This window comes from Ornithodoros turicata, chromosome 7 (genome assembly GCF_037126465.1).
Source record: "Ornithodoros turicata isolate Travis chromosome 7, ASM3712646v1, whole genome shotgun sequence".
Classification (NCBI taxonomy): Eukaryota; Metazoa; Arthropoda; class Arachnida; order Ixodida; family Argasidae; genus Ornithodoros; species Ornithodoros turicata.
In genome coordinates this window covers 57,618,422-57,639,061 of record NC_088207.1, presented here as the reverse complement: position 1 = coordinate 57,639,061, position 20,640 = coordinate 57,618,422, and the positions used below count along the sequence as shown (strand labels likewise).

The 20,640-nt window shown below is 45.9% G+C and overlaps 3 protein-coding genes across 6 annotated transcripts in view; 1 reads left to right on the top strand and 2 right to left on the bottom strand.

Moving 5' to 3' along the window:
• Window positions 1-5: 5 nt before the first annotated feature.
• LOC135401718 (uncharacterized) lies at window positions 6-3,036 on the bottom strand. Its single transcript, XM_064634264.1, has 2 exons — window positions 2,927-3,036; window positions 6-1,635 (listed from the first exon to the last, which is right to left on the bottom strand). The coding sequence occupies exon 2, from the start codon at window positions 1,619-1,621 to the stop codon at window positions 41-43; it is 1,581 nt and encodes a 526-aa protein (XP_064490334.1). The 5' UTR covers window positions 1,622-1,635; window positions 2,927-3,036; the 3' UTR covers window positions 6-40.
• Window positions 3,037-3,778: 742 nt separating this feature from the next.
• Window positions 3,779-4,495, top strand: LOC135400664 (uncharacterized). Its single transcript, XM_064632493.1, has one exon. The coding sequence runs from the start codon at window positions 3,779-3,781 to the stop codon at window positions 4,493-4,495; it is 717 nt and encodes a 238-aa protein (XP_064488563.1).
• A 5,759-nt stretch (window positions 4,496-10,254) lies between these two features.
• Window positions 10,255-20,640, bottom strand: part of LOC135401716 (synaptotagmin-A-like) — a 74,875-nt gene continuing 64,489 nt past the window's right edge. For all 4 annotated transcript variants that reach the window (XM_064634260.1, XM_064634262.1, XM_064634263.1 and 1 more), the window contains exons 3-8: window positions 17,842-18,035; window positions 16,706-16,855; window positions 14,340-14,642; window positions 13,550-13,660; window positions 13,355-13,469; window positions 10,255-11,793 (exon numbers count right to left, since the gene is read on the bottom strand). In XM_064634260.1, the coding sequence (XP_064490330.1) occupies window positions 11,429-11,793; window positions 13,355-13,469; window positions 13,550-13,660; window positions 14,340-14,642; window positions 16,706-16,855; window positions 17,842-18,035 (1,238 nt within the window). In that variant the 3' untranslated portion in view covers window positions 10,255-11,428. The remainder of the gene's footprint in view (window positions 11,794-13,354; window positions 13,470-13,549; window positions 13,661-14,339; window positions 14,643-16,705; window positions 16,856-17,841; window positions 18,036-20,640) is intronic.

Here is a 20,640-nt window from a genome sequence, read left to right as displayed (position 1 = left end):
ACAACAACATATAACATGTTTATTGAAGACAACACAGTCGTTATTTCGGTAAAGACCCCTGTGAGGTAGATGGACTTATGAGCAATGGAGCTGAAGCAGCTAAGTCCTTCTCCGCGGATTTCTTGTCTGGTAGTAATAACTCCGTTTTGTCTCGACTTCTGGGGGACACCTCTGCATCGGCCTTGTCAGTCATCGTTTTTGGTGGAGTTTCGATAGACGTTGCTGTAGAAATAACACATCGTGTTTTCACGGAAAGTTCTTTGACTGCTTCTTCATGCGTTGCATCACTTGACTTAGTTCTTATTGCAGGACTAGCAGACAGCGCTTTAGTAGCTAGTTCTTTGACTGCTTCCACTTTCACGGCGTCAGATGATGCAGGACTAGCAGACAGCGCTTTAGTAGCTAGTTCTTTGACTGCTTCTCCTTTCACGGCGTCAGATGATGCAGGACTAGCAGACAGCGCATTAGTGGCTAGTTCTTTTATTGCTTCTCCTTTCACGGCGTCAGATGATGCAGGACTAGTAGACAGCGCATTAGTGACTAGTTCTTGGATTGCTTCTCCTTTCACGGCGTCAGATGATGCGGGACTAGAAGACTCCACTTTAGTTGCCGATTCTTGAGGATTTTCTGCTTCCGCGCCATCAGGTGATTTAGCGTGCTTCTTTTTATGTTTGTGCGACTTCTTTGATGTTTTCGAGGCTTTCGATTTGGCCGATTTTGTGGACGGAGGAGTTGACGAGTGTTTCTCAACAGACGCTGCCACCACTGGTGACTGGTCGGCTCCAGCTACCGTTACGGGTGATGCAATTGGTTTTGGGCTGCCTGCTGTGTTGGCCACCATTGCGGAGTGTTCCCCCAATTGTTTTAGCAGCTCCTTCTTTCCAATGCTCAATTTCCGCGGGGCCTTCACAGTCTGGCCTTCTCTTCTTAAGTCGGCCAAAAGCTCTTCTTCAAGCCTAGCCTGATTGACGGCCTGATCGTCCGCTCCTTGAGACAGTTCCGAGTCCATGAGACTGTTCTCTCTAGAAAATAAATCATATTTAGATTGCTTCCGTTCACTCAACTTGGCCATGGTCAAGCCTTCTTCTAGAGTTCGCTGCTTCGTCGCGGTTGCCGTAGGCATCTTGGTCTTGGTCGAAAGTGGCAGCGAAAGTGGCAGTGTGTCTCCGTCTGTGGACAGTAGCGAATTTTCACGGGAGAACAAGTCGAGCTTGGAACTCTTCCTCTGGTACAGGTTCTCTGCTACAAGGGGCTCCAAAGATATCTGCGAAATTGCTTCTGTAAGTGTCTTCTTAGTGTCCTTGGCGTCTTTGCAGACGACAGGCGAAGAGTCTGGAAGCCTGATGCTCAACTTGCGTTTCGCTGTGACGGAGGTCTGCGATGGTATGGCTGCAGGTGCTGTGTCAGATGGACAGGATGCAGGCACGGGTAAGGATCCCGCGGAACTCTTTGCCCTGGAGGAATCCAGTGTGTCAGCGACGGTGGCCGCAGACTTGACCGGCTGGATGTTCTTGTCGGAGAAGCGCGAGCGAATACACCAGCAACACCAGGAGACGGCGACAGCGACTACCGCAAAGCTTACAACGACGACTATGAGAGCGAGCACCTTGCCGGCTGACATGCTGCTCCCTGGTGCTGAGAGAAAAAAAAAAGACGCTATTGCAGCAAGACGAGAGGACAAGCTCATCGAACTGTTTCTCATCTGTACAACTACCCAGACTCAAACTTAAAGGGCGGCTTTTGACTTGATATGAAGGAAGATGATGTGATTGGCTATACAGTATGGGAGGACAATCAATGACGAAATCAAAAGAACAAGAAAATGAGCGTGCAGTAGTTGTTTGGGCCCGCCTTAGTTATCTTCATTTATATATCTATGAGTAGCCACGGGACTGTTCTCTACTGAACTGCTCCTGCTCCCGCAGGCTCCGCCCCGCTATGACATATACGCGCGATGAACCACTCCGAGGAATGTATTTTCTTGTGACAGATTATACCTTCTCCCATACTGAAGCCAATCAAGTCTTCCCTATCACATGAAGACGATCCGTACTCCGGCTTTAAAACGGATTTATTATGTATATACATGGCATAGTCTCCACGGTGCAGGTGCGATATGAGGACAGTGTACGACTAGGGCTCGATCATCAGTTAGTGTGCGCGATACGGAGCTCTATACTTTAGGGGAGAATCGGGAAAACAGTATTATACATATTAAGCGAATAAAAGAAAATACAATGAAATCGTCGGATAGTTTGATTGCTGTCAGCTAGGGGAGCCAACGCCACCTGGATTATAAAACAAGACCTTCTGGGGATCTCCATAAAGTGTCGTCTGCTGTTGCATGACTTCTGCTAATCTGCACAGACGATACCAAATACAAAAGGCCTCGGACGATGAGTAGCTACATGTGCGGCGGAAGGAGGCTTATCACCGTGGTATATGTGAACGTTAGATGGGGGAGGAGGATTTCACCCTCGTTTCCGTCTCCCAAATGCACTACCAAAGTTAGTTTCTGGGGTTTTAACCCTCCCTCTGGAAACAGCCATTAGAAGCGTAGATTCAGTAGGGAGGACATGAGGCGGTATACGGATCGTGCTCCATTGTGTTCAGCTCGTTTTTATTTCTATTTTGTTATTTTCTATTATTTTAATTGTAGCGATTGTCCCACGTGTACGGGATGATTTCTCATACAACTGCGTGCGTCTGAACTGTTTCCTATCCGTATATACATTTGCAAAATTAGTTTGGAGTCAGATCAGAAAACTGGTGCGAAAGACAAGAAGACTGACAAGCCAGGAATAGTCGAGAACTATCCCCGTGAACTGGCGCCCCGCCCAATTAAGGGAAGGAACACGACACGCGTCGCTTTGGCGAGTCAGTCCTTCCTGCATGCACAGAGAAGCTGCGCTTTCTGACAACTTACCCCTGAAAACAAAAAGGCCGTCTTCTTGGGCTGTTTCTTCAACCGACGTTCGTCGTCACGTGATTCCCGATATGCGAATGATATCTGGCGCGCGAGGTTCACAATGGTCGCGAGAACAAGATGTCTTTATTTTCTTTTGCCAACGTATGAAATACACATATGCGTATGTTTTTAAGTGTCAGTGACGTCCACGTGGAAGTCACACCTGTTTTTTCTTTCTTTCCTCGTTAGCACCGCGAAGCAACTGCGGTTAAACGTGGTACAGCGCAGACGGGATAGTATGTGTCCTGGGCCGGCTTCAGTGGGACATCCGTCCGGAATAAAGTGTGCCGGAAAACTAAGGGAACACTTGTGGGTAGCAGGATTGGAACCGCGTCGCCTTCAGTATATGATCTCCGACCCCTCTGATCTCCCACCAAGGTGCGCATGCGCACTCGGCGCCGGTCTTTGCAAATGTACTTCGCAGTTCAAAGGCCACAGGTAGAACAAGGCGGGCACAGAACGGGCATATGTCCGAGTGTTGGTCTCCGGTCCTAAGGGTCCAATCTCGCGTCTGTTTTGTATGCTCAGGAAACACATCGTTACACGAACGAAGTAACGCAACTTCGCATATTTCTTCTTCTTCTGAGCCACCTGTGAAGTACCTGAAGAACCATCGTCATTACCTGCACGCGCCGTTCGTGCAGTACACAGTTCTCGGACAGCATCTCTTCAACGTTTCGTATTCAACGAGGGTACATCGTCCACTGTCGCAGCTTCTTTCACGCGCTCCGATATCACCGTGCATATAAAAAGTCCTAGCGCGAAGTAGTATCCATATCCAGGAGCAAGGACAATCATATTCCTTCGGTGATGCAGCAGCAATACGGTTCGCCCCCTACTCAACAGGGACAACGGCAGACGATGCAGCAAGCGATGCAGCAATTCATTCAGCTGCCTGCGCAACAATTTGTTCAGCTGCCCGCGCAACAGAACGTGCAGCAATTCTCTCCGGATCCTTACCAGCAGGACGCCGTCCAAGGTCACACTCAGGGGAATGTCACGTTCGGACGGTTCGTCGCCAGCCCCATCAGCAAACCAATGATAGCGCGACTAGTCCCGGTGGGCGCAGCAACACCGATCCGGTCACCTCCACCGCCTCCAGAAGGCAGGAGGAAGCCGCCACCGCCCCCTATCGTCGTCGCCTCCCAGCGACAGCCTCAAGTCCGCATGCAGAGCGATGCAGGCAAAAACGTTGTGTGCTTGTCGTTGGAGAACAAAATGTTACTCAAGGATGATCAAAAAAAGAGACGAAAGAAGCCGAAGAGAACGAGGATTATCTTGGAAGTGTCGACACCGAGTTCTGAAGCACCGCCACCTCCGCCCGAACCGTCACCTGCTCCCCCTCCTCCATCTCCTCCATCTCCTCCTCCTACTCCACCGAAACCTGCACCGAAAAAGCCTGCACCCGTGGAAGAAGAGATCGAACCAGTATCTGTGACTGCGTGCGCCGTAACCTTTTCCTTGTTATCTCTCGTGATCAGTGTTGCGCTTGCATATGTCTATGATCCCAGTCTACTCGGGTTCTGAGAGAGAACAACGTGTCAGTTGGTGGCAGGCGGGGACAAGACGCCATTTGAGTTCACGTTGTCGCCTATTATAAGTGCTGACACGTGACAGTTTCCTTCCTCCAGAGCCTTTACTTATACGTATCCTAGCTCTTCTTTTTTTTTTTTGTAAACTCTCACGAGAAATGACAATAATATAAAATGCCAACCTGGGGTTGTGACTATATGAAACGATTTTCTCTTTTAGTATGACGGAAGACAAGTTCCAGAACCAGCAATGTCCCCAGAAATCGACCGCTGTGTGTGTGTGTGTGTGTGGGGGGGGGGGGGGTTCCGAACTTCCAAAGAGGGGGATATATATATATGCATATGGAAAATGTTTGTAACCGAGCTGTGTTGGGCGATCTCAGAAATTTCAGAAAGGGGAGTGGTGTTGTAACGAACCAGAGTGGGCGTACACCCACCCCCGGAGGGGGGGGGGGCGTAGGGAGTCCCCTATGCACATCCGAAGTTTTACGCTGGCAACCGAAGCGTGGCGACGCGCCAATGCGAGCGGCGGCAGGAGGGTCGATTCTGTCAGGGCTGCGCCTGATTACGTCACTCACGACGTCACCACGCACCGCTTTGTACGCCAATGACTTGGCACGACGTTATGCAAACACGACGTAAGGAGGCCGCCAGGATCACGCGTGAAGTACTCAAGGGGAGCGAGAAAAGGAATGGCGTTGTATACCAATATGCTGGCGCCCTTGGTGACAATAATAAATCACGCTGTGGTGAATCATCTCAACGTTGCCGATAAAAGAAAAAAAAAAGTTTGCGACTTATGAATGACTTCCAGACAAACTACGGTTGCTAAGCAACGTAAAATCCCAGCTAGTAGATGCCAGAAACCTCATTATTCCTCCGAGTCAGCCCACCGGCTGCATCTATCTCATCTCCCTCACGGTGGCTTATCTCTCATGCGTATTCAGGAAAACGTGCAGACCCTCGAATTTTATACTGCACTGTGTGGGAGTAGACTGATGCGCCGCGCAACAGACGTAATTAAGCTACTGTTTTAAGCCCCGCTATAAGCCTTAATAAATCGCGTATCTCCGAGCGCTTTCTTTTTCTAATCATTACACGCCTATACTATCTGTAACTTCAAACGTAACGTATTACATGGAGCTCTTTTCCGCGTTTAATATGAGGTACAAGTCTTAACAGCATCCGAGTCGGAAATGCGTGAAAGAGGGATAAGTACGATGTAGGGGTATGATGGGGTCGGGGTAGGGGTAAGAGCTCGCAGGAGAGACAAATGAAAAAAAAAAAGAAAAAAGAGAGAGGACAAGGATGATGTATACAGAAAACACATCGCATCCTCAGTCGATGACCAATTGCAGATCTGAAACGTGTATATATACTCGAAATTTATTAACACCAGCGGACACAGAGGAACATATTTACTCTCCATTTATATGTCAGGCACTTACTCGTATCAGAGGCGTAACATTTTGGAACCTTACTCCCTTTTAGAGCAAACTTTCGCAAAGGATGCGAAACACATGCAGGGTTCAGGAAGCAATTATGGCTGCTTTTCACATATACCGCCGGTTACGTGAAACGAAGTATTCATTGCATTGAGCCGAAACTGATCGTCTAATACGGAGTATTTCGGACATTTCAACACATCTTGCACTCTTAAAAATGAACTTCACCGCATAGCACGCTCCTAGCCAACCATAATCTCGAATGATACCGTTATCTGCCCTGATTTGTTGAAAACGGTAGGCGTACGCCTTTTTTGTGACAATTATGAACAGCATAAGTGTCACAAAAAAGGCATACGCCTCCCGTTTTCAACAAATCAGGGCAGACAACGATATCATTCGAGATTATGGTTGGCTAGGAGCGTGCTATGCGGTGAAGTTCATTTTTAAGAGTGTGTATATACGTAACACATTTAGTATAGACTGTCCGCTGACAAAAAGATAGACGAGTCGCGTTTCATAATAAATATGTCTCGGGCATACAGCGAGATTGTCTTCCAGTTTGATATCTGTACCCTTTCGTTATACAGTGACAATACTACGTTCAATACCATCTCTTTGGGTATTTCATCTTTTCTTCTTTCTAAAGAATCCGTGTCGGCTGACGTTCACAGTCACCCTAACAGCACAATTATTTGGGAAAACACACACCAATCATGGCCTCCACAAATACAGAGCCTGCACAAACGAATAGACAAACACACTTTCACTGGAATCATGTTGCTGCTTCTCTGACCTGCTGTACAGACGTGGAGGGTGACAGCGATGAAATTAATTTCCCGATGTCAACGTACCTCGTCCAAAGGAAGGTTAACACTCCGGGAGATGAGAAATACGTCCGTCGTGCGTTTGGCGAATATAGCGAACTTGATATCGCGGTATAGCGAACTATGTATACATAGCATGTGCAAGAAATTAGAGGTAACTCCATGCACATAATATTTTACTTGAGCACAGATATATGAATACACTTATGTGAATTACTCTACAGCTACGTAACACGAAAACGAGGGAGACATATTTTTTTTAAACTCCAACTTTTAGCTAAACACATTTACCGACGCACATTATGCATGCACTATAGCTAATGGTGACATCAAACGGTTCTAGCCTAATAAACAACTCGCAACTTTAATTACCACAGCCGACTCCGTTCACAATGGCCACATCGTTGTATAGGCGACACGGCCAAGCTCGTTGTAACCGGATTCGGCTATAACGCTACAGTACACTGTGTACGTGCAGTGCTGGACAAAAGTTTACGGAACACGTTCCGGCGCATTCCTTCCTTAGAGTGACACGCTAGCAGAGAATGGTACCATAAGGACTTGGAAACATGTGTGTCTGGGTTACCTAGGCACGTGTCTTTAAGTCCGAACGGTCCCATTCGCTGCTAACGTGTAACTCTGAGGCAGGAATGTTCCGTAAACTTTTGTCCAGCGCTGTACTACCTGTACGTACGTACTGGACAAATATTTCACCGGGTACAAGCGAGGGAAAGCACGTTTAAAGTCAGCTCCGTCGAAATTTCTCATGCATATAAGGATGCTTTCAAGAGAGACAACGCGAAACATCGCATATTTTATACGAAACAATTTTTTACCTCTACATTTACAACATTACCTCAATTTTTTACAACTTTTACCTAATAAGTGAGTTTTAGTGCATCGTATATACGCAAAGGCGATAACGTACGATGCAATAAAACTTAGGCAGTTTTAGCGAACCGTTGGTAGGATTATCGTGCCTATCGGAACCAGTCGCAGTCGTGTGCGACTCAGAATCTTATCCACTGACTGGTTCCGGTTGATACGGTTCACCGCAAGCCACGTTATCAACGATTTGCTAAAACTCTATCGTTTCCCAGCTCTGGGGGTTGATGCCAGCGTGGACTCGCCTGCATCTTAATTGTTCCTCGCATATTTATATCTTACATGCGCCTATACTATGGCTATGAACGTCGTACAACATTCCACTCCGAACTTTCACGCTATCTTTCCCAACAACGTCGCAACCCGTATGACTAAAAATTCCGACGGTGCTGTGCTTCGACTAAGTGACGCGAAATTACGGTTGGAGCTCCGTCGAAACAACCACGACGAAAGGTTCCATTAGTTTTCAATCTAGACTGTCACGTCTATAAAGCCCGTGAGTTGCTGTTACACTGCAACTATATATCTATATGTTACAACTCTAACGGTGATAAATGTGGTACAGACTTCGAGCAAGCCCGCCTGAGGTTGAGGGCGAAATGTCATCGAAAAGGCCGACTTATACGCATAGAGAAATAGAGATATTTATATTTTTCACGAGACGAACACATTTCAGTGGAATGTTTTATTATCGTGTGTCGTGCTGACGAAAGTATGTTTTTTAAGGCTTCGGTGTATGCAGTGAACACATTGGGAGTGTGTTAGAGCAGACCTTTATACTCGCACCACGTACATGTACTGATCAATAGCAAAATAATTACCTCTGACTCTGTGCAAGTAATTTATAGGAACTTGGTAAGAAAGAAAGAAAGACGAAAAATAAATAAATAAAGGCCTTCGTGTGTTCTATGTATCTGCGTAATCCGATACACGCAAAATATGATTCGAATATGCAGCGAGTGCATTGCGTACACTAAGTATCAATCAACCAAGGCAATCGATATTTCGCGCAAACCAAAGTTGGGCTAGTTGGTGATGGTTCAAGTTATCAATCGCTATACACAATACAAGACACAGGAAGACAGGCGTTTACTGGCAACTAACACATTTATCGCAACCACACAGAATTATATTGCCCACCCGTACATACGGGAGAAACGAAATATGTATACGTGAATCCCCTCTCGATACCCAACCCAAACTTCCTTTTCGTATCAATCCAATTTCCTCTTCTGACAGCGATATAGGGAAAGCTGTCTTATGCACACTGCAGTTATCCTGCATTCCTAATATGATGTGGTCCAAAATCTCACACTCTACCCTGTCTTTGTATTTGCCTAGTACGTACCACTGCAGCTCCAAGGACTGGTTGACACCCACATTGATCAGAATGAACATTTACATGTCCAAAACACAAGTTTTTTGTTGACACACCTGCCCATATAAACCTTATTCGTTTGTGTCTCCTATATATACAGGTGGTCAATATGATGTGTGGGTGCAATAAAGGTGTCAGATATACTAGGAAGAGCTTATCCCGCGTCTTCCTATATGTCTCCTATATGTTGCGTAGCGCTTGTTAACATTGATATTTCGCACATTTTACAAGTTTGATAAAACTGGAAAAAGACGAAAGCGCTTGCATCGCCTCTCCCCTATAGTGATAGGCACCAACGCGATGATGCGTCTGCGCGCCGTGATTGGTCTCCGCCAATGACGTCAACAGACCTACGCCAAGTAGAGGGAGAAAATAGGGGAATTTTCTTTCCTCTTCGCGCCTACAGGATTTTGGATGCGATGAAAATGTAGGGTGATATACTCGCTCTGGGGTATAAGTGAAAGTATATGCCCGGGAATTGCTTTCTGTAATGCTTTTATCACTCCCTATTTCCTATTCTGAACTGTACAAGCACCAATATTTTGATAGCGACCAAATGCCTGTGTCACGTCTCTCATTAGCTATCATTTATGATTCAGTGGTAGCTTTAACTTCGAAAACCATTTGTGCCGGTACGCCGCAATCCTTTCTCTTCGGTATCCCTACGTCAGCGCAGAAATCACGTGACACAGGCACTTGTAAGCTATGTCTACGCATTAAGCACCGTAAGACTAGTCAGTCCGTCTACTAATTGTAAGCTATTTCTTTTCAAAACAGAGACTTTAGGGAAATGCTGTGTCACTGGAACTACGCGGAGCATGCAGGACAGCTAACGTTCTCTCCATCAGGTGATGACTGTCTACAGTCAGCCTTAAAGTACATTAAGACAAATTTAGCGAAAATCAAGGTACACGATCATAACCCTGCTGAAGTATTAAATGCACAGTACAAAGTACACAGGTTGGCTTATACAACGTATACGCAACCTTTTAGCTAGGGGTTACACCACGACGTAACATTTATGCAGCGGTTGATTATACTATATATCGTGTACTTATTATGTGTAGATCAATATAAATATACGTGTAACCTGGAAGTAATGCTCCTGGGGCTGGAAAATTGTGCTTGTGTGATCATCACAGTGTCCTTCTCTGTGTTACCTGTGCAAAATATAGTGTAGAGTAAGTACGTGATTAAACCAGTCATGTAAAACGTCGAATCAAGAGTGGAGCTGAACTCGTTCGTATTCTTTCTTCGTACTTCTAGAAAATTCAAATGAGTCCATTTGAAGTAAATCTCTGAAGTGACATCTTGCGCAATTTTCCGCGTTTTTACATCCCCGACATTGCAACTTTTGTCATAGTTTGGAGCTTGCTCTTCCATCAACCAGAAGCCCTCTCACGTTAAAAAAAATAGCTTGTGCTCAGAAAATAGAATTGCCAAAATATAAAAAAATAGCTTTGTACTTAAACCACTTACCTAACTAAAAAGTAAGAGACATTGTGCAGAGCTAAAGCACAACCACCACTGAAGCACATTGAAACCAGCTATATATACACATAGTGATTATGCTGCCCAGAATCACTGCACACTGTCGTGCCAACATATCATATACGCCATACTTAGGGTGCATGAATACGAGCTCCCTCTGTGCAGAGGGAGCCCTAGCACCCTAAGGCACCCTAGCCGTACTGAAAGCGCAGTTGAAAACTGTCTACCGCCCAAGCCAGAGAGAAGGAAATCACACGTGCCATATGTGCTTCCTTCCTACTATCGGCTTTCTTCCTTTCTGGCTTGTGCTGGTGTATACTTATCAGCCGCGAGTTCCCTTGCAGTTCTTATCAGAACATACCTTTCACACTGCGCAGTGTCGTTCCAACTTATCACATATTCATTAGCCACAAGTTCTTATCACAACATACCTTTCGGTTCTTAACACACGCTGTGTGATAAGTCCATCCTTTGCACCACTTGATATACACTGACCAAAACTCATATCAGGAGCCTTGTCCCGGGAAGTATCATTATGGCCGCCCTGATAACAGCGAGTACGAAAACAAAATTACTGCCTGTCTTTGGTTATCTGGTATGATCCATTGGTTCACCATCGATTGATTGAAACTAGATGTGGTATCAATGGGCCAATAACGAAACATGCTCACTCATGTCAGGAACACACATGATCACTGTCCTTCAGAGGACAAGAGTGTACGCCCAATATTGAGACCTTGGTGCACACTGAAGACGTCCGGCGTTTGTGTCTACGATATACCACACGCGACGTGGACTAGGCTGTGGACTAGGCTGTGGACTAGGCTTTGGACTAGACTTCCAAGAGTTACGCTGTGATTTGCTCGTCATAATCAGCAAACATCTTCGTGACTAGTGACACATTATCTTAGGGTATGCCACTGGGTCACTTGCTTCCTGGGGCTCTGCTTCATAGCGTTCCAGTGCTGCAGCAGACTCCCATGGCTGCTGGAGCCCAGGAGCACTTTGCCGACGTGCTGTTGGGGTTGGCCACCCTGCTGAGCTCCTACGGGTGTCGTGGGTGACTCCGGGGACGAGATTGTCCCCCCCTGGTTCGGGTCCCGATGACTGACAACGATTAGAAAGACGACGCGGTCCAGCTCAGCCTGCGGGACATCAAAGGTGAGGGACTCGTTGAACACGGGGCAGAGTGTGCCGTTCTGTGGTGCCGTCTTTTTCTTCTTTTTCAGTTTGCCGTTGTGGAATAGCAGGGCCCGTACGCAGGGGTCTGGTGGGAAAGCAAGGACATCGCGGTTAGATTGTTGACGACACAAGATTCGACACTCTACATCGGGACAACTATGAGCACGCCATGGTTAGCGTATGGATTAATTTTGCCCACCTGAGGCGTTGGGTCGCTTTCGGTAGGGTTCGAACATCGCAACTTTGGGATTAGTAGGCGGACAAAAAATGCGGAAAAACCATGCTCAATGTAATGGAGTTCAAAATCGATGCATGGTGATGAACATCTGGAGGAATCAGGTTTTATATTAAAAAAAAAGAGACCCAGTGTACATAATATGGCATATATGACACATAAGTGAGTTTCGTTGAAGAAAGCAGTTGTTCAATTGTTCTTTTTTTTCCTCGCACTACTCGCGAATGGTACAAGTTACCACCACACCTGACGTGCATTCCTAGCTCCGCAGCTTTTTCTAAGGCAGTTATGGACCAACTAAGCATGTTGAATTAGGCGATCACTTGTTCTATTGTACTTTTTCGTTATGTTATGCTCTGTCCCTGTGTTGTTCTTCCTTGTGCTCTCTGCCCTGGCCTTCAACTGATGGCTGGCAGTATTCTCCAAATAGATAAACAAATATTCAGGGTGTCAAGGGAAAAAGTGTCACTTAATTTTACAAAATAGGAGGCATGTCATAAAAGTTCAAAACATCCTGGGTGATACTAATACATGTTTTTGCTACACGCACGCTTGGATAGATTGCGGTGGTGTCACGCACTAATTAAGCTAACTTTGCCGATTCAAATAAAAAATGGGACGAGTCAAAGATTGCACCTTCATGAATTTGGACGTCTAATGCCATGACACGTTACTCCAATCAAAATCACAGGGTTTTTAGGAAGACTGGTACAAAATTTTGACACCTGAAAATCCATCACATTGGGGAAGCCAGCTCACTCATGTTAGCATATTTTATGTGCACACATTGTATGTATAACTAGGGCCTGACTTTTTCGGGTTTTATTTTTGGCCAAATTCGGGGGGTAAATATCGGGTGATATTTTTCATATGAAAATTCGGGTGTATTCGGGTTAAATCCCGTTATGGCATATTCTGTCGTCAGGAATTCGGGTGTATTCGGGTGATTTTTTTTTGTTTAATAAAAATTTGTCTTAACATGGAACTAGTGTTTAGCAATGTTATCAAACTTTATTTTAATGCACGCTTATGAGGGTGCCACGTGACCCGGATGTTTTCGGGTAGATTCGGGTTAAACCCGAATTTTACAGATTTCGTTCGGGGGGTAAATATCGGGCGGATACGGGTTTAACCCTAAAAAGTCAGGCCCTATGTATAACATGACAGGAGCAAACTCCCTCAAGCCCATAATACTCTACTGTCAAACACTGATTTAATTATTTTATTTAACAATACCCTCAAGGCCCCAAGGCATTGGCCTCCCTGCCCGATATACATACCTGATTCCCACCTATCATAGTAACTCGTCTTATAGTTGGCAAACTTTGCTCTTGCATCACAAGCAAACTAGCACGCGAATGTTGGCGGAATGTTAACGTCCTAAGGCAACTGGGTATGTCTGTATACTTACAGAATGACTCGACATTATTCAACGGCGAAATGAGGTTACTGGCTTTCATGACGTTGATCGTGAGCCGCTCAGCTGTGGGCAGGTAGTTGAGTCCGAACAAGATTTCACCGTTGTACTAGTAGAAACAAAAAAACATCACGATCTCGTGAGATTCTCTACACTGTTATTTGAAGCCCCCACAGGGTAGGACCTTACCTGTTTAGGTTCCCTGAGATCTACTGTGATGAGTCGTTCTTCGGGATTCTCTATCAGCTGAAGTTCTTTTAGGCTCAGAGTTGACTCTCCGATTTGTGTGTCATTTGAGTACTGGAAATACACGAGCGAAATGAAGTATTTGGAGTCGAATTTATTCATTTTTTTTTTTTTTCGTTGGAAGAGAGAGCAAAAAGCCATTCGTACTGTTCATTCAGATGAACTGTTTTCTCTATCGAAAAGCGGACATTCGGCGTATACCAGTGCTTCCTAAACTCTGCTACACTACGACTGATAAAAAAATATAAGATATCGCGTAGCGACCCCCCCCCCCCCCCCCCCCCCCCGCAGATTTTTTAGCGATGCCACAAGCTGTTTGATTTCAGCGCATGAACAGTAACAGCCAACATTGATGCTGAAATTTAACTTGACAGTCCAAGCCAGAGTAATTCAGACAGGCTATAGGAACCTTTGCGAATAGAAGAAGAAGAAAAGGGAAAGAAAAACGTATTGCTGCGGGAATTTCTGTTCCTATTGTGAGCTTATTTTTTAGACCTCGGTGTCCGCCACCACGAGCCTTTTTTTTCTTTTTTGTGATGCAGGATAGTGGGCAGAGCATGGTCTTCTTTTTTTTTCCTTTTTTTTTTCAAGTTCCCGAGCTGTTTCGTGACCCCCCGCTGAATCCATCACGAGCTCCCTGGGGGTTGCGACACACAGTTGGGGAAACACTGACGTACACGATCTAGTTGAAGAATGACACATATACGTCATTTTAGAACGAAGAATTCCGTACCTTATCAACGTCGTAAACAGCCACCTGCAAGGAGCAATCCTTGAGGTCGTTCTTGGTGAGGTCCACGGCGAAGGTCTCGTTGAAGAGCGGGCACTGGGTCTTGCGCATGACTTGCGTCTGGTACTGGCAGATCCTATGTCCCCCAGTGCCACCGCTGCCCCCGTTGCCGCTGATGCAGCTTGGACGTCTCAGGCTGCTGCCCGCACCACTACGACGCTTCTTGCCACGTCCCTTGAGGATCTTGAGGACTGCGTACGGGTCGCACAAGCCACCGTATTGTCGCGACGGAAGGTCCTGAACGTCCTGCAAATGTACAGGGGCCGAACGAATGATAGTGTACTATAGGCAAGCGAGGTTCTTACACAGGTGTCATATACTTGAGAATGCCGCAACACAATGCCAGCTCCCGTGGCTCAGTGGTTAGCGTGCTGGCCATTTCACGTCGAGACTGGGAGGTACCCGGATTCGAATCCCGGTGCCGGCTGTGCTGTCTGGGGTTTTTCCTGGGTTTTCCTCAGACATTTTCAGACATATGTCGGCACAGTTCCCTTAGAAGTCGGCCCAGGACGCATCATTCCGCCAGGGCATCAGTCGTGACGTTGCCCACATACGTGAGGCCGACAACGGCAAGCCCTTTCATCATCACCACCACCGCAACACAAGACACAATTACTCTGAACGAGCTGACTGACATAGCAATTGACGTAACACGTGACAAAGTATAACGACACAACATATAGCTATCGTTGTTTGTTGTGCTGCATAAATATTTGTCTAAGGAGGAAGGTACTTTTAAATCGGCGCGTATGAACAGGAGGAAAAATTAAAACAACAACAACCATATACATTTTTTAAATATTCTTTACGGATTTATTTAAATAAAAATACGAGTATAGCACAGACGCAGTTTTTTTGAAGTCGAGCTATACGGCCAGGCGCACATCTTCTCGGTTACTTAACCACTAGACTACTAATTCACTAATTAAATTCATTAAATAATAAATACACCAGCAAAAAATTTATAAATAACGGTTAAATTTATTAATTACTCTTTAATTAGAGCTTTGCATAGCACAATTCTGCGATCGATATTTCAACGCGCGATCGATTTTTTTTAATAGGAATGCTTTTAACGACGGTTGTCTCTCCCTTTCTGCTGTCTCTCTTTTGCCCGAACGTCCTTAATTGAATAAATAATTACCTGGCTAACTACCTAATTTACCTAATTACCTAACTAATTTAATTTATTTATTTATTACGATTTTATTTATTAATCTTTAATTTAACTAATTACCTAATTACACTATAGTTACGTACTCTCTTCGAGAGATAGCCCACCACCAAAAACGGTACCTACACTGCTCTCATATAGCTTTTTAAATAAAAAATCTGCAAAGAATAAAAAAGCACCCAGTATAGTCTTATCTCGCAGTCCCTGAGGGGGGGGGGGGGGGGTGATGACGGGTAGACGCACGGCCTGCCTAGCCCGTCTATCTAGGACGGCGGCGCATTACTAAAGGTAAAGGGTATCGTTCATGAGAAGAAACGGGCATTAGTTTTATCACCTTCAATCTAGTCTTATTACCTACAGGCACGGCTATAACGCTGTTTTATGAGACCAGAATGTTATACTATACCTTCGAACACTTCCTCTCTCCTAATTCCTCGATAAATCATTCGTATACCGTGCCGGGTCCACTGCTCACAACTTCGCTTTTTAGTAATTATGCGGAACCGGAAGCACTTTGACTTACGGCAAAATGGATTCTGCTTGGGCCATAAATACCTGCAATGCTACGTGCTGTCGAAAAAAAAAAAGAGAGAGAAAAAAAAAACGTCTTTATACTCTTGGAATGCGCTTGAATTCATCTCGTAACTGCCTAGCACTCATGGTGACCGTGACTGCCACAGAATATACCCGCGGACCGGCATATGGCTATACGATACTTTGCCCTTACTCTGTGCAACGAACCATTCTGAGATCAATGAAATTTCCTTTTGCAGTGGAATGTGCAGTCACCTTTGTGCTTAACCGACATTTACCTTTTCCCTTCTTTCTCTTCTGCGAACACACGTGTATTCCCCCCACCCTAATTCCCAGAGAGACTCGCTCAATTACGGAACTCGAAGAACTAGCACTTAAGGACGTCGGCGGACAAAAGGGAGCGCTAACGCAGCCCTTAATGTTCGTTATACAGATGTGCCGTTAGAAATTTATCGCGGATCAATATGCACCAATGACTTCTGTCCTCGTTTAAACAGGAAGTGCATAGGGCGAATTGCTTCAAGTTGCTATCTATATAGTATACCACGAAGCGTTTCATTTCCTTTTTTGACCCACGCGTCGCGTCGCTGTGGGAATTCACCTTGAGATGGATGAGAAGTCTTCCCCCCACGGGAGTAGAGGTCTGACTGGTGGACAGTTGAGGCTGGTAGGTAAGCGTCATGGACACGTGGCCGTACACGGCGTCGTCTTCATCTTCGATAGGATCCACCAAGTCACCGGAGTTTTCGCTCTGCAAGAAGATGCGTTATCAGACGGATAGGGTAATATATATTCAGTTTCAGAAATAATATCGTTCTTCCGTATTTACAGTAAATAATTTTGTCCCCGATGTCTATCAAAGCAGACGCTTTTAACACGCAGAGCGTCAATGAAATTCGCGCACGCGTTATACATGAAAGTGTTAAACGCCTGTAAAGCGTGCTTTGCCTGCCGAACGCGTGAATGATGTGGCAAAGTTCTCTCAACGACCACATCGCGAATATGGAAGACAAATGTGATACTTCGAAGTAAAGTAAAAGTAACGTTAATAAAACTAGACAAAAGAATGAAAAGAAAATGATGGCCACCACAGAGCCTCAAGCCTGTTCCGCACTATCGCGTTTCAATACGTCCGTCCGTCCGTCCGTGTAGCGGACGCGTTGGTTTCGAATTCGTGTCCGCGCTTTTGCGACGCTGCTTTACGAGAAACGGCTTACAGCCGACTACACGCTTAAAAATGAACTTCACCGCATAGCATGCTCCTAGCCAACCATCATCTCAAATGATATCGTTATCTGCCCTGATTTGTTGAAAACGCGGGGCGTACGCCTTTTCTGTGACACTTATGCTGTTCATAATTGTCACAAAAAAGGTGTACGCCCCCCGTTTTCAACAAATCAGGGCAGATAACGATATCATTTGAGATGATGGTTGGCTAGGAGCGTGCTATGCGGTGAAGTTCATTTTTAAGAGTGCACGTGAAGTGAAGTAACAGAAGATAAGAGCGCGCGGGCGGCACGGTTACCGAGGCAACGGCCAGCATTTCTTCGATCAGCCTAAAAATTGAACTCGCTTTCGAAGGGGCTCGCGTCGGTTCGCAGACGGACGCCACGCTGACTGACGCACTGAAACGCGATAGTGCGAGCCAGGCTTTAGACAATGCCTCCATCGTTCACGGCTAGAAACCCCTATTTCGAGACAGTCGCCCCTTTACATAACGCGCATGGATTTTCTTACCTGCGTGGATGTCCCTCCTTTGCTGCTTGCAGACATGCTGCTGTAGGTGGAATCCCGTGCGGGTTTCCCTCGGGTGAACCCCAACACGGTCGGTGTCGGGGAATCGTCCTGTGTGGTAGGAACGGGCTTCGTGGTCACGGGGCATTCAGGGAGTGGAATCAGGTCGGACCCGTAGAGGAGCTTCTTGCGACGATCTGTCAGGAAATGATAAGGTTCCGTAAATACGACAGTCACGTACAACGAGCGTATATACCTACAGTGAACCCTCGTTAATATGACCCCCGATAATCTGACATACCCCCTTTACGACCATACTCCTTGGGAACAATGCAGTGAAACCCCTGCAAATCCCCTCCCGTTAATATGACAATCCCGCATTATGACCAAAATTCTCGGGAACGACCATGGTCATAATAACGAGGGTTCACTGTATACACTGAGAAGACAGTTGGAATATCCGTGCGTTTATGTAATCGAACTCGAGATAACAACAACAACAACGAAAAATATAGAGAGGGGAGGGACAGTATGCACCCTGGGTCGACTTCACGGGGAACTGTGCCAACATCTACGGGTGTTCCACGAGTGGATGTCGTTAAATTCCTAAAAATAGATTTTAATTCGGAAAATTGTGAAACTACTTGGAATACACTCATACAGACTTTTGCCACAGATTGAGGCCGTTTGCATTTGTGTCACGCATTAATTAAGCTGATTTTGTTAATTGAGCTCGCAAATTACACGAGCAAAAGGTAGCATTTCTCTTCGTGAATTCAGAAGCTTATGGTCATAACGCACTATTCCAATCAAAATCATGGTGTTTTTCGCAGGATTTCCACAAAAATTTACAAGCCGCAATTCTGTCGCTGGGCGAAGCGCGTTTTATGGTTGGTATTTACGTTTGCGGAACTGTTGGCCCCGTTTAGATAGCCCTCCCTTCTAAGTCCTACACTCTTAAAAATGAACTTCACCGCATAGCACGCTCCTATCCAACCATCATCTCGAATGATATCGCTATTTGCCCTGATTTGTTCAAAATGGAAGGCGTACGCCTTTTTTGTGACACTTATGCTGTTCATAATTGTCACAAAAATGGCGTACGCCTCCCGCTTTCAGCATATCAGGACAGATAACGATATCATTCGAGATGATGGTTGGCTATGAGCGTGCTATGCGTTGAAAGTTCATTTTTAAGAGTGTATGCAAGAAGAAAACAAGCCATGCGCAATTATACCTTTCGCCCTCTTCAACGTGTCTGTCGTCAGCCGCCAGCTGACGGGTTGATCTGATAATGACGGGTTGCGCGACAAGTCCCTCGATCGGAACAAGATGTGTCAACCCGAGATGTGTCAAGAGAAGATGTGTCAACCGCAAACCAAGTTTCACCGAGCATGCTTCTCCCGGCGACGGATTATCGGCTGTCAAATTATTGTAGAAATATTGCGAAAAACCCTGTGATTTTGACTGGAGTATGGTATGTCACGGCCATACACTCTTAGAAATGAACTTCACCGCATAGCACGCTCCTAGCCAACCATGATCTCGAATGATATCGTTATCTTCCCTGATTTGTTGAAAACGGTAGGCGTACGCCTTTTTTGTGACAATTATGAACAGCATAAGTGTCACAAAATAGGCGTGCGCCTCCCGTTTTCAACAAATCAGGGAATACAACGATATCATTCGAGGTTATGGTTGGCTAGGAGCGTGCTATGCGGTGAAGTTCATTTCTAAGAGTGTAGGCTTCCGAATTAATGAACAAAAATGCTATCACTGTTAAAACAGAACTTCACCACATAGCACACTTCTAAGCTAAGCTAAGCTTCAGAAGCTAAGCGATCCCGTTTCCCTGAACACGATACCCGCAAAAGCCAAAGTCAAAGCCAAAGTCAAAGCCGTTTAAACTCGCCTTAGCCGGCTTCTGGAGCGGAAAATGACGCGTTTGATGTTCACAATAAGCTCCTCCCTCGTGGCGGCAAAAGATGAAAGAACGGCATAACTCTCTCTCCCTTTATCAGACTCTGAAAGGGATATGAGTGAAGGTCTCGCTATACCTCGTAAATATATTGCAGGCGATATCGTTTTCCACGTTCCTCTCTTTTTAGTCTGGCCGGTGAAATATTTAGCCTTTGAGTACCGTTCCCCGCGGTGTGCGCTTTCGTCTGGGCTTCCTTCGCGCATTTTTTTTTTAAATTCCGCGCCACTGCCGCGAAGCAACTGTGGCTATGAGCGGCGTACAGACGTGGACAGATGGAGAGAGGACAGCAGGAAGGAGTGGAGAGACCCAGGGTTAGTATGCGTCCTGGCCGACTTCACACTCTAAAAACTGAACTACACCGCATAGCACGCTCTGCGCCAACCATTGCCACGAATGATAGGTTTATCGCTTCTGATTCGAAGAGAGAGAGAGGCGTACGCCTTTTTGTGTCAATTATCATATATCCAAATTGACACAAAAAGGCGTACCCCTCCCTCTCTCCTCGAATCAGAAGCGATAACCGTATCATTCGTGGCAATGGTTGGCGCAGAGCGTGCTATGCGGTGAAGTACAGTTTTTAGAGTACAGGGGGAACTTGGCCTAGATTCGTCCGGAAAGTCTGCCGGAAAACCCGCGGAAAACCTCAGGCAGCACAGCCGGAGTCGGGGTTCGAACCCGCGTCACCTCTCAGTCTCGGCGTGGAAGGCGATCATCCTAACTACCATCCTAACCTGGTCTCGTACTATATTAGGGAGCGTCGGAAGCACCCTACGCAAAACAATACGATAAAGGAAGTTATTTGTGGAGACACAATGTCATAT

Excerpts from the sequence above, each read along its gene's own strand:
- LOC135400664 (XM_064632493.1), top strand. The coding sequence starts at position 3,779 with ATGCAGCAGCAATACGGTTCGCCCCCTACTCAACAGGGACAACGGCAG.
- LOC135401718 (XM_064634264.1), bottom strand. The coding sequence starts at position 1,621 with ATGTCAGCCGGCAAGGTGCTCGCTCTCATAGTCGTCGTTGTAAGCTTT.